The sequence below is a fragment of the Solanum pennellii genome, chromosome 12 (genome assembly GCF_001406875.1).
Source record: "Solanum pennellii chromosome 12, SPENNV200".
Taxonomy (NCBI): Eukaryota; Viridiplantae; Streptophyta; class Magnoliopsida; order Solanales; family Solanaceae; genus Solanum; species Solanum pennellii.
In genome coordinates this window covers 3,739,956-3,754,603 of record NC_028648.1, presented here as the reverse complement: position 1 = coordinate 3,754,603, position 14,648 = coordinate 3,739,956, and the positions used below count along the sequence as shown (strand labels likewise).

General features: G+C 31.4%; 2 protein-coding genes across 2 annotated transcripts in view; one reads left to right on the top strand and one right to left on the bottom strand.

Moving 5' to 3' along the window:
- LOC107005527 (PHD finger-like domain-containing protein 5B) overlaps nt 1-1,396 on the bottom strand; it is a 3,339-nt gene extending 1,943 nt beyond the window's left edge. Inside the window, exon 1 of the mRNA XM_015204141.2 lies at nt 1,300-1,396. The gene's annotated coding sequence lies outside the window, so the exon portion shown is untranslated. The remainder of the gene's footprint in view (nt 1-1,299) is intronic.
- A 7,094-nt stretch (nt 1,397-8,490) lies between these two features.
- On the top strand, nt 8,491-14,648 carry LOC107007537 (two-component response regulator ORR24-like). The gene is made up of 6 exons (XM_015206202.2): nt 8,491-9,241; nt 10,320-10,472; nt 10,644-11,036; nt 11,144-11,220; nt 11,775-13,058; nt 14,344-14,648. Exons 1-6 carry the CDS (start codon nt 9,094-9,096, stop codon nt 14,413-14,415), a joined length of 2,127 nt encoding a protein of 708 aa, XP_015061688.1. The 5' UTR covers nt 8,491-9,093; the 3' UTR covers nt 14,416-14,648.

The window sequence follows — 14,648 nt, the reverse complement described above, 5'->3', positions numbered from 1 at the left end:
TTTTTTTTTTTTTTTTGGGGGGGGGGGGGACAGGTAACATTTACTATCCTACATTTCATTTTGCAAGCAGAAACTGATGATAAGCAGAATACCACAAAGCGCAGAAAAGCAAGAAGTTCGAGTGCTTTTGAGTTGTGAACCTACTTCAACCCATTTCATACAGTCAGAATTTCAGAAGCGCTTTCTTTTTAATGATGAAACTACTGCCTTCTAGTCCACAGATATGAAGTCCATACACTTACTGCACTAGACTCATTGATTAAATATTCTCAATTTTGAACACCTATAAACACATCCCCTTGCCCGATTCCTTTTTCCTAGGACAGGCTATAAGAGCCCTTTGCTTGCATATTGTCTAAGAAGATCTTGATCATTATTAAATGTATGCAATCATTGAACTTAAATAAGTTGCTCAATAAAGTGAAGACTGGTTTCAGATCCTAACAAAAGGTGATTTCTTCCTATACATCGAGGTTCTGTAAGCTGAGTTACCTGATATCTATACTAGTGTATAGGTGGCTGGTTCCCAATGGAATAGTCGAGGTATGGGCAAACTAGCCAATACTGTGCAACTATAAAGAAGGAAAAAAATCAAACTTTGAGCATTACTAAGTTACTACTCCTATCACTTATCAAGAAACACTTGAGTTCAACATCTAGCAAACACAGTGATCATAATACTGTGAACTCATTTACTTACATCTAAACCTAAAAGTTAAAACTAAAGAAGAGTCAGAAAAAGTATTTATTTACAACACAAAGTGACAAAACATAACAAAGCATATTAAGAATGAGAACTATTTCCCTCTCGTAAAACAATCTCCTACTACTAAATAGACTAATCCTACCAGTACAAAAAATTAAGTGATTTTCTGAATTCAAACACAAATCAAACAAAAGTAACTACTAACAACAGTAAAGTTTAACCAATACTAATCGTTCAAATTCCTATACGAAACAACCTCAATATAAAACAAAACATGATTTTAAGTAGCTATTAACAACAGCAAAAATTCAACAAAAACGAAATTATTCAAACACAAAACAAACAGAATACCAAACAAAACACGGTTCAAGTAGCTACTAACATCAGTAGAACTTTAACCGATACTAATTCGTTCAAATTCCTACTCAATATCAAATAAAACACGATCAAAATAACTATTAACAACATCAAAAATTCAACAAAAACGAAATTAAACAATTAGCAAAATTCAAACACATAACAAACGCAATATCAAACAAAAAACATGATTAAATTAAAAATTAATAACAATGTTAAGAGGATATAACGCAAACCTGAATCGATGAGCGAAGTTTCTGGAACCTAAAGCCGCAGGGGTTTAGCTGCAGAGAAATGACTCGAGAGGAATATTGAAGATGACCCGAAAATATATTGACGCCGGTGTTTATATATAGTATGGGCCAGAGGCGGTGCGGCCCACTCGAATTTCACAATCCATTGGGCTATTTCTCATGGGCCTAATTGGGATGATTTGCACAAAATGGAATATAACTTTTTCTTTTCAAGTTTAATGAAAAAAAGTTTGGATATTAAAATTACACCGTTATCGCCGTATCGGTAATGTAAGTCATGACAAATTAATATGAATATGTTCAACATAGTGAGTAGTGATGTACAATTCAAACCATAACGTTGAACAAAATTAATAATCGGAGAAAAAATTTGACTTGTGATATAATTTGATTAATTTGGCATGAAAAAAATCAATCGTTCTTTTAGTTGACAGAATAATATGACTTAATAATGAAGTAGTATATTAATTTTAGTTGACTTAGATGAATTTCTTACTAATCATATTGGATCTTTATGATTTTAAAATTACAAATAAAGAAATATATATGTGACATGTAAAATGTAAATCATGCCAAACATGTATATTCATCTTAAATATTTAATTGAATTGTCTAAACCATCGTGATTTCAACACACAAAGGAGAGAAAAATGTGTTTTTAAGTATGACAAGTGAAATTAATGTATTTAAAGAATTATCTTCTCAAATATCACGAGTGAATAAATTTATTTAAACGATTAATATGTTTATTTTTAAATATGCATAACTTTGTAGATTATGCTTCCAAATTATATTGAATCATCATGCATAATTATAAAAAAACAACAACTCATATCGCAAAAAATGTTGAAACTTGAATGTATAAATTGAGTTTGCAAGCAATAAATTTAAGGGTAACTTTCACATATAGCAAATAAAAAATTTATATTTGTATGTTATAGTAAAATTTGCATAATTGCGCTCTATAGCAAATATAGAAACTGTATAATTCGCTATACATATACAGTTGAAGCAAAGTGTATAAAACAAGAAAGAGAAAGACACTTGGGCAGAGAATTGTATAAACGAAGTGTATAAAACGAATTGTATGATTATAAGTGTGTATAACGATTATATACAATTTGAATTTGTATAAAATGAGAAAGAGAAAGAGAAAGATAAAAGATACTTGGACAGGGAATATACAATTGAATCGAATTGTATAAAACGAGAAAGAGAGAAATTAAATACAATTTGAATTTGTATAAAACGAGAAAGAGAGAAAGGCAAAAGAAACTGGGCAGGAGAGTATTTTTATTGTATAATTATAAGTGTGTAGGACAAAAATATATGTAATTGCATGTGTATATACAATTTTCTCACGCTTTATACAAACAAAAACGCAATTTATACATTCCGCTTCTGTTTGTATAAGTGAGAAAGGCGAGGGTTGCGAGCGAGATCTGGAAGAGGGGAGAAAGGGGAACAAAAATATATGTATTTATACAATTTTCTCTGCTTTATACAAATAGAAACAGTTTTTATACACTTGTGTTTGTATAAAAAGTGAGAAAACGAGCGAGAGATTGGAGCGAGAATAGGAGAGTGGCTAGCGAGATTTTTGAGAGAGAGGCGACTGACAAATTTTGACAAACGTTTGCTATGGAGCAAAATTAAATCAAACTCTACCTACTCTATTTATTTTAGATTATTAGTTTATTATTATATACAATTATCCCTAAAGTTAAGTTGTCATAAAGAATTTTTACTTTTATTATGTTACTTTAATATAATAATTATCAATAAAAAGTGAAATAACACCCAAAGCTATATATGAATATAAAAGAATTCGACAATTTACACCTGAAGAATTTTTTGAGTTTCCTTATTAAAGGGGATTTGTTTCAATCTATCACTTGTACATGTCTAAAATAATAAAATAATAACATAAAAAAATAAAATGTACTTGTTGAAGTATCAAAAAAGATCATTTCAACTGTCATATTATTATTATAAATAAAAAATATAATTTAGAACTAGTCTGTTACAGCTAGTACTAGATTTGAATAAATATTAAACAATTTATTGAGTTTATATTTATTTTTTCACATGGAACATCCATTAAATTTTGTAAACAAAACTATGTATGATGTTGCATTAATTACATACTAATTTCAGAAAAATAAGGGGTTAAATCACATTTTTGTAACGTAATTTTTAAATTTTATTTTTGAAAAACATAGCTTATTTATTTATTAGTGCTAACTTAGAAATACAAGTTTTAGAAATATAAATTTACTAGTCATATTTCATTAATACGATTTATTATTATAAATTAAACAACATGTACATATATTTTGCTTAATTTTTAAATTTACGCACCTCTAAAATTTCCTATTAAAATTGTAAATATGTATGTCTGACCAAAAAAAAAAATGTGTATGAATATTATAGATTAATGTTCATGGTAAAATTGGTTAAATAATAATTTTAACAATTGTTTTCACACTATCATTAACAACATACCAAATTATGTTATAGTGAAGATTTGAATTTTTTTCCTAATAATTACATAATGAGGATTGATTAAGTTAATGTTGAATATAATGAATTTGATTCTCAAATCAATTGGTGGCACATGGTTGACCAATATGATATTATTAAATTATTTAATTAATAGTTCATTGTACCATATAGTTTTTTAAAAAATAAAATAAAAAGTTACTATCTCTAGTGCTTAACCTTTTATGCAACTTTTACTTTGGTTAAATTGGTTAGATAAATATTCATTAAATTAATTCTATTGTCACTAATAAACTCTGGCACAAAATAACAAAAAGTTTTAATTTTATTTAATGATAAATTATTCAACCAAAAAAGGAAAATAATGAATTATAAAGGGCTAACTATGAAGTATTTAGCAACACGTTAACAATAAATTTTATAACTTAATAAAATAATTAGAAAAAACGTTGCGTACGTTTTTCTTTATATCAACTTTATTCTTTACAACAAAGAAATATAAAAAAAATAGTCAATTTAGATAAGATTCAATGTATCTAAAATTTATGCAACATATACAAGTGAATAATTTTATGCCTTTGAAATTTATGAAAATAAATCAATAAGAAATTCTATATTAGACTCATCGTCATCTTTTATGTAATATTATATTTTGTAACCAAAGAAAAAATAAATTAGAAGTTATATAAATTTGATCTGAAGGAAAATAAAATTTTGAAAGTTAACAATACAACCAATATCATTGAATGGAAAAATCTAAAACAATTCAAAACAAAACTCAATTAATTCGAATCGATCAGTTAAATAAACATAGATTATAATTTGTGCCTAATTAAATTAAACATTTTTAATGAAATTTGAGCACAGAACTAAACTTACTGTTTAAGTAAAAAGATATATGGGAAAATTCATTATTCTTGAATCAGGAAAGCTTCCAAAAACAACTTTATATGATTTTTTCGATCATAAAATAAATACAGAATTACATTATATTATATTATAAAATTTATTAAATATAAAAAGTATCAGAAACACCTGAATTTAGCATAAATTATTAGTTTTATTTTTGAATTATTGATAAACGTATAATCACTCCTCTACTTGACTAACTAAACGTAGACACACTCCAGATCTGTCACATAACAAGGCAAGTCCTCTCGTTTTCTCGCAGGAGCATTACGCTCTTAATAGAAAGTTGAGAAATGTGTTGAAAATATCCCTAAACTTTACGAGAATTCTGGGATTTATTTTACTCATATTGCAAGATTAATAGTATATTTAAATTCAGTTAATTAAATAAATGAATATTTTCAAAATTGTTAATAATTTAAAAATAAAATAAATAATTCACATTAAATTTAAAGATGTTTTTAATACTACTCTCAATCAAATAAAATGGATTATGAGTCAAATAATTGTCAATAAAAATCTTCCAATGTGATCATTGTGCTAACAATGTGTGCGAAAATGGTTGTAGCATTTCCCTCAATATTCAATACTTACAAATTTGATAAACTTATATTTTGTCAAAAAAAATATTTTATTGGGATAAAGCATTAATAATTTGTTTTTCAATGCTTGAAATTAAGACTTTTTTTTTACTAAAAGCGACTGAGAGTATTCTTTTTGAGTTGTTTATTAGATAGATTGGTGAATGATTATGTTTAACAATTTAATTTATCAGATTGATTTGGTGGATAATTACGTTTAACAGTATGATTTATCAGATGTTGATTTCTAAATATACTAATTTGTTAGTCATTTAATAGAATATTGATTGGTTCAACATCAAATTAGTAATTATCAGATGATTGTATTCAATGACGGAATCAGGAATTTCATGAAGCCCGAAGGGTGTGAGAAAAAAATATCGCTAGTGAGATTCAAAGAGATGATCATTTAGGACTATTTCAAGGTATCTAAAATCATGGGCTACAAAATCTTATTCTCTTAATGATGTTCAAAATTTGTTATTTAATCACTTCGTATATCATTTACTTATTAATACGACATTATTTTTTGACGAAAGGTGTCCGATTCGTAGGGATAGCTACACCCCCAATTGTATTCGCTCAATCACAAGTGTTCCCTTTTTTCACTTTCACTCCTACCAATATATTTGATTTCCATCAAACAAAATATCTTTTTTTCAATACTAGTTAAACTATTAATTCTATAATTAAATCACAAAACAGAAAACATGAAATAAATTTTGAGGATGCGTGCAATAAGCATTTATTTGTACAAATATTCATGTGTACAACAACTTATTATTTCAATACAAAATAGGGCTTTAGAGTTAATAATATGTACTTTCTATAACTTCCACGTATAGCAAATAAAAAATTTATATTTATATGCTATAGTAAAATTTGCATAATTGTGCTTCATAACAAACATAGATACTGTATAATTCGCTATACATATACAGTTGAAACAAATTGTATAAAACGAAGTGTATAAAACAAGAAAAAGAAAGACACTTGGGCAGAGAACTGTATAAAAACGAAGCGTATAAAATGAATTGTATTATTATAAGTATATAGAATGATTATATACAATTTAAATTTGTATAAAATGAGAAGGAGAGAAAGACAAAAGAGACTTGACAAGAAATATACAATTGAATCGAATTGTATAAAACGAGAAACAGAGAAAATAGATACAATTTGAAAATTGTATAAAACGAGAAAGAGAGAAAGGCAAAAGAAACTGGACAGAAGAGTATCTTTATTGTATAATTATAAGTGTATATGATGAAAATATATGTACTTGCATTTGTATATACAATTTTCTCACACTTTATGCAAACAAAAACGCAATTTATACATTTCGCTTTTGTTTGTATAAGTGACAAATGCGAGGGTGGCGAGCGAGATATGGGAGAGTGGCGAGCGAGAACTGGAAGAGTGGAGAGAGGGGAATAAAAATATATATATTTATACAATTTTCTCTGCTTTATACAATTAGAAACAATTTTTATACACTTGTGTTTGGATAAAAAGTGAGGAAGCGAGCGAGAGATTGGAGAAGAGTGACGAGCCAGATATTTGGGAGAGAGACGCATGACAATTTTTTGCAAACGTTTGCTATGAAGCACAATTAAATCAAACCTAGCTACTCCATTTATTTTAGGTTATTAGTTTGCTATTGTATGCAATTTTCCTTTATAGAATTTAAGTATGATAATTCTTAATGGGTCAACTAATTGCTTAATAAATTTTTTTTGAGTAAGCGATAAGTTATTAATTAGCATAAAATTTTAATTTATTCACCAGCCAATAATTCGAAAATTCATACCAATAAATTAATTTTATAATTGATTTATGAATTACAAGTTTGATTTTAAAAATCTTAATTCTTTTTATCGAAACATTCTATAGAAAATTTTCTTTTTTTACAAAAAGGAAAAAATAATCAATGATTTATTTTCTTTTGTAGACCCCTATTTCTCATGAAATAATAATGTTGTACTAATTAATGGGGTGACTACTCATATAATTAATTAATCAATTAATTTATTAATTAACGTGAAGTCAATTCCTTAAAAAATTTCAAAAAAATAAAACCTTAAATCACGCAAATCAAAGAAACTAATGAAATGAAAGTTGTAAAACACAACTACAAAAGGAAAAATATCATTAGCATTCAAGTACTAAATCATTATTATTAATTAGAAAATATTTCTTCATGAATTCCCTATTCTATTAAAGTTTTAGTACCTTTTAAGATTAAAAAAAAAAGTCCTAAAAAATTACTTTAGTGTATAAACCATATATTCTCAAGTCAACCATCTCACTTTTCTATTGTTCTTTAATTGTGTTTTCACTTGGCAATGTTTCTAGATTAGATAAATCCAAGTAAGATCCAAAAAAAAAACTTAAGCATGTAACCAATTTAATAAGATTTTTTTTTCTTAATTTTTCATCTCTGATCAGATGTAGATTAAATTTGAACTTACGTAACAAAATTTTTTATAATAAAGATAAAGCGATATCTAGCAAAAATGTCCAAAGTCTAACTAAATTTCAATTCAAACTCAGAAATCCATCATTGACACCTTGTTTGGATGGTTGTTATCCGTTGTATTATATTGTAATTTAAAATAAAAACATATTCATTTTGATAGTTACTTATTATTTAAAATAATTATCTTATTTTATTTAGTATTACCCGACCTTTGTGTAGTAGTTCTACCTATACTATACTTTTCCCGTTTATTTATTATCCAAATTATGTCACGATCGATAACGATACAATCTATTCAAATGTCATATTCATTAAGACAATAAAAATACGATATATTATAACAAGCTCTATATGTATCCTACTTTTTCTGATAGAGTTATCATTCAAACCGTTAGCGTGTAACATTATGTAACAATATGTAATGATACAACCTATTCAAACGTCATATTCATTCAAACAATATAATATACAATACAATACGATACGTTATTTACCGAGTGTAAGAGATAAAGTGGTCAAGATTAGTTTGAACACTGAATATCCAAAATGGAAGGCTAAGATATCTTGAAATGTGAATAATGTAGATGAAGATGAGTCACATGTGATAACTTCTAAAAAGCCTACAAAAAGCTCAGTTCCAAATAAGCATGCTTCTGGTTCCCATATATGAGGTTTAAAAAAAAGAGTGAAGTTGAAAAAAAAAGCTTCACAGAAGACTAAAATATATATTCACTCAACTGGCAACTGTATAAAACATAATAGCTTTATGTCCATATATAACATAAGCACAAATGGAAAAAAAATCATTTTTTTATTATTACCAATGTCTTTTTGTGATAAGAAGAGAGTATAGGGGGTGGGGGTGGGTAGAAAAAAGCAAAAGACAAACACAGAGAAAAAGTTGAGGTCTTGATGGTGAAGAAGAGTTTAAGGGGGGTGGGGTTGTGTTGTAATGACTTAAAAAAAGTTATATGATTTGGTGTATTGTTGAGTTGAAAACCATTCACTTTGTTCTGGCCAATCACCATCATTACTTACTATAACTCCAAGTTCCAATCTTGTTTCTTTTTTTCTTTTTCTTTTATCTCTTTCTTTCTAAAGATCTCTTTTTTTGTTTTGTTTTTCTTCTTCTTGTTCATCAGTTGTTTGATATATTCAGAGTATTATCTTATCTGGGGTTTTCAGAAAGATTCTTGAAAAGTGACCCTTTTGTGATTTTGTGCTAAAGTTGTAATCTTTTTCTTCAGATTCTGTTTGGGTGGTCTTTTTTTATCTTGTGGGGTTGTTTAATTTGTGGTTCTTGAAATGACTGTGGAGGAAATTAGAGGAAATATGGGTGGTGAAAGGGAAAACTATGATAATTTTCCAGTTGGTATGAGGGTTCTTGCTGTTGATGATGACCCAATTTGTTTGAAGTTGTTGGATGGACTGCTTAGGAAATGCCAGTATCACGGTATTTTTGTTTTTTTTTTTCTGTGTTTTTGCTTAAAGATTTCATTTTTTTGGTTTATCAATTTGGACTAGTTGGTAAAGTTTCTGAATTGATTCAGTTTGATGCTATTTGCAATTTCTGCTGTTTGGGAAGTTGTTTTCTGTTCCATTCTGAAAAAAAAACAGAACTTTGTTCTGATTTAGACTTTTATAAGGAGAAGTTTAGATCTTCAACTCCCAGAAAAAAAAGGTTTAGAATTTGTTTTTCATAGTTCCAAGATTTTTCATGTTTCTCAATTGCTGTTAATATTGCTTTTCCTCTTCATGCATGGTTCATGTTCCCTTTAAATTGGATTGTTGCTTTTCAACAATGAAAGTCAACAGCTATATATGCTGCGTAATCTCACAAGTGGGGTCTAGGAGGGTAGGGTGGACGCATACCTTACTCCAACCTCGTGGACGTAGAGAGGCTGTTTCGGGAAGACCCTATGTCTTTTCAACCATGGAAGTCATAAATAAAAAAAAGAATCTTCAAGTTCTTTTAATTTGATTTTGGCCTTTTCAACTTGACTGTGTAGTTGAGCTTAAATGGAAAGCTGTCTCCGACTTGTTTGGGATTGAGGCGCAGATGTTGTTGTGTACAGCTTAACTATGGAGTATAATCAAGTCGAAATTCTCCATTTTGTACTTTTGTTTTGGATAGTCTGGTTTGAAGCCTAGTTTTCTCTGAGATGTTCATGACAGCTTTGGTGTGCGAGTGTGTATGTGCACGCATACGTATGTGCATGCATACGTATGTTAAACTTATATTTTAGCTCTATTTAGTTTAGTATGGTGATTATATGATGTGAACTTAAATGTATAAGTGAGATTCATATAGCCGACCCCAACTGTTTGGGACTGAGGTGTAGTTTTTGTAGTTGTTCATGACAGCGTTGGAGTTCAACTATGTGTACCATTGTAAATTTATGGGGAGATTCGAAACTTCCTGGCTTGATTTCCTTCATTTATTTTCGGTTCTTTCCATCCGACTGAAATGTTTTTATATCCCCAATCAAAATTTAACTTGCATTTTCTGAAAATGGTCTGTTGTTTCACAGTTACTACGACGAGTCAGGCAAGAACGGCGTTGAAGATGTTGAGGGAAAACAAAGATAGATTTGACTTGGTGATCAGTGATGTCCACATGCCTGATATGGATGGCTTTAAACTTCTGGAGCTTGTTGGTCTCGAGATGGATCTTCCCGTCATAAGTATAAATACCTTCATTATCTTAATTGTTTATCTGTCCTTGCTGTTTTTTCCCTTGGCTGCCGTCAGATAAAATATTGTTGAATCAAGACTTGAAGATCTGTGTTGCTTATATCAAATTAATCCGTTAAAAGTTTATTTCGTTTCTTGACCATTGACCTTTTCTTGTCCAGTGTTGTCAGCAAACAGTGATAGCAAACTTGTAATGAAGGGAATAACTCACGGTGCTTGTGACTATTTGGTGAAGCCTGTCCGGCTTGAGGAGCTAAAGAATATATGGCAACATGTAATAAGGAGAAAGAAAGTTGAGCCTAAGAAGCAAAACAAGTCTGATGATCAAGACAAGGCTCACCAGGGAGGAGGAGAAGGCGAAAGAGGATCACAGGTTTCAGGTAATGCAGATCAAAACGGGAAGGTTAACAAGAAAAGGAAGGATGAAGAATATGAAAGCGATGAAAATGGAAATGATGATGAAGATCCCGGAACTCAGAAGAAACCTCGTGTAGTTTGGGCTATAGAGCTTCACAAGAAGTTTGTTACAGCAGTTCATCAGTTAGGCCTTGAAAGTGAGTTTTTTTTAGCATTGATGTGGTTATCTTAGATTCTTCGTCTATTTTTTTTATGTTTGTTCCCATATTAATGGACTTATTTCTCAATAATGTTTCTGATGCAGAAGCTGTGCCTAAGAGGATTCTTGATCTGATGAATGTTGAAGGACTTACAAGAGAGAATGTGGCGAGCCATCTCCAGGCATTATACTCTCTTTGTTCTTAATAATTCCCTATGTTTGCATTTGAGTCCTGTTTCTTTATATTTTACTAAATTAGGAGTTTCGGCTAGACCTTTTGTGAGATGTGAAAATGGATGAGGTGAATGTTAAAAGAATGTACCAAGAATAGGAAGAATCATATATCCTTGCTACATCTTAGGAAAGATATAATTCTTGCTGTGTTTTCACAAATGTTATTTAGCTCATTCGAACATTTCATGTTTAAATATGCATGTGGATATATAATGAAGGGAAACAATATAAATCTAAAGCTAGATTATTTCCTCCAATATTGTCTTAACGATTACAAAGGTGTTCCAGATCTGTTTTGATATGCTTTTCCTTGAGCCGAGGGTCTATTGGAAACAACCTCTCTACCTCCCATGGTTGGGGTAAGGTCTGCTTGTGGGATCTGGTTTGTTGTTGTTACAAAGGTGTTGCAGGAGTCGTCCGTCCTTCGGCCTTCGTGTCCTCTACTTTTTGGTAAAAGCACAAAGGTCTAAAATTTTAATTCGTCTTTTGTTCTGTGCCACAGAAGTATAGGCTCTTCTTGAAAAGGATCAATGCGGCAGATGCCCAGCAAGCCAACTTGGCTGCCGCTGCATTAGGGGGTAAAGATTCTGCATACATGCGAATGGGTTCACTGGACGGGCTTGGTGGTTTTCGAACGTTGGCTGGATCAGGTAGGTTCGGTCAAGCTAGCTTATCATCATCATATGCATCAGGAGGCATGCTTGGCAGACTAAATAGTCCTTCTGGTGTAAGCCTTCGCAATCTAGCATCTACACCTATTCTCCAACCGAATCATGGTCAAAATTTGAGTAATAACTCCCTCAATGCCTTGATGAAATTTAACGCAAATGTTCCACCTGCAAGCCAGAATGCTAATTTGTTCCAAGGGATTCCTGCATCTTTGGAGCTTGATCAACTGCAGCAGAGTAAGTGTGCCACCCACATAGGAGAGTTGAATCCTTTGGATGAGTCAGGACTGCATACAGTGGCCAGTACATTCACGAACTCTAGATTGGTTGGTAGCGCAAACAGCTCTATGCCCAATGTATCAAATAATCCTATTTTGCTTCAAGTAAATTCCCAGCAACCACTGACGGGGATGGGATTTGGAAATCAGACTTCTCTCAACATAGCCTCTTTTAGCTCTGAGGCCTTCAACACTGGTGTAAGTGGTTCTTCCAATTTTCTGGACCATGATAGATATTCTAACGAGAATTGGCAAACTTCTCTCCAGCCTCTGAAGTTCCAGTCAACCTCCTTTCCGTTAAATGAACCTTTCAGCAACAGCCATTTGCCTCAAGACAGAGTACGAGACAATGATACTTCAACTGGCCCTCATTTGCAGAACAACCCTGTTGATTTTTCAACCTCCACCATAGTTTCCGTACCTTTCGAAGCTTCAAGAGGAGAAACACAATGCCGTGAAAGTTTAGGGGGTGCTGTTCAGATTATGAACCAAGCAACCTGCCAAAGGTGGCCAGATCAGAACCAACATTATTCCCACAATTCAAACAATATTTTTGGTAACATGAGCTCTCAAGTTTCTAGCAATGGTGGAATGGCCTCTTTAACTCATCCTATGGACCAAAGCAATGATATGTTCTGCACAAGGGTGGAGACTTCTTTGAACTGCATATCAAATGGTAGTTCTTCAATGCACATACACAATCGTGAAAGTGAAAAATTAACTCATGACTCGAGGACAAAAACAAATGAAGACTACCTCTTCCAGACAACAAAGCAACAAGTTGGCTTTCTTCCTCAGGGCTATGGCTCCCTTGATGATCTTATGGGTGAAATGAAACGGGTAAGCGAACTCTTTTGGTCTGTGTCTTATTTATCAAGCTTTTATTCTGAAGTTTAGTCATAGATTCAAACAAGGTATGCACAAGCTGGCCTAAGCACCACACCTTTTTTTTTTTTTAAAAAAGAAGAATTTTGAGACCTGAATAGCAGCTGAGCGTACTACTGTTTTTAAATACTTGACCTGAGCCCGCGGTCTCTGGTGGTGATAGATCAGATAAACTTTCTCGAAGAAAGGATGCTACTTAACTTGGTGGTCTTTTTAGTGTAAATAAATGTTTATAAGTTTTTTTTTTCAAAAATATATTTGTTTGTATGACATCGAGAGTGATTAAGTTATAGCTGTATTACCTTGTGACCAACACCAAAAGAGATCTATAGAGGGTTACAAACCACCCTGCACACTCTCTACCGCCACCACAAAAGAGGAGTAAAAAACACCATTAAATGGCATTGCCGATTGTCTTCTACTGTGGCAACTTGGACTTGGAGCACCTTTTATTGCTAGAGTTACTTATCACTTGAGGAACTTTATGTCTTGGATGTATACTAGTGAGGTTTGTTTACTTCACATATTTATGACTCAACTTATAGGAATTCTCCATAAAATCGACCTTTAATAATGAAAAGTAACTTCTAGGGTGTGCTGTAGAGGCAATTCTGCTCTCATGAGGGAAGACGAAAGCTTTTCTTTTGAACAGAATTATGCTTTCGAGCTTCACTGTGCCTGTCTGAGAAATAGTTTATATGGTCTACTGCTGAAATATGTTTATACTAACAAAAGAAGACTAAATGAGTTAAAGGTAGGTCTGATCCTAATGTTTCTGTTAGTTTGTATGAATCGATCAATATCAACACCTAATGCATCTATTGCTGCCTTCAACTTTTAAGCTCATTGTCTTATGCATCTCTTTTCAGTTGAATAATTCTATGTTAGATTCAACTTCTTTCTTAGTTAGTCCCCTTTGCTTTTACAAGCACGGATTTTGAATACTCTCAGTTATTTCTTCTCAAAGATTAATGGTCATTATTATGTCGGTTTGTTGTGGGTTGATTTCTCAAATGGTCACTCGACTCTCAGCTAGTAATCTGTGAAATCAACTCATTTATTGCTGTCTAACTTTGTTGCTAAAACTCTCAAAAAATGTTGTCACAGCTGTGTTGGATCCTCCAAAATGCAGTTTTGGTAGATCCGACAAGCACTCAGTGACATCTTCGAAGAGTCTGAGCAACATAACTCAGACATTGGCGTGTAAACGTACTAAATGATTTTGTTTGAAAAAATGCAGGATCAAGATGGAGCCATGTTAGACGGAGGAGAATTCGGATTAGATGCTTATTCACTTGGTTCAGGTTTATGAGGTTTTTGTAACTAGCAAGTTAGGAAGGAGAGGATCTAGTGATATAGCAAGATTTTATTTGCTCATTTAAGAGTCTCTTAACAACATATGCATACTATGCCTTCTTTTTCATTGTTATTTTCCCGTTCGGGAACGGTGTTATCGATCGTAGAAAACTCTTAAATGCTAATTACTTGTTGCTTTTAAAGGGCCGGTTCTGTGAGTTCAACTGAATCATTTGCATTCGTCTTCAA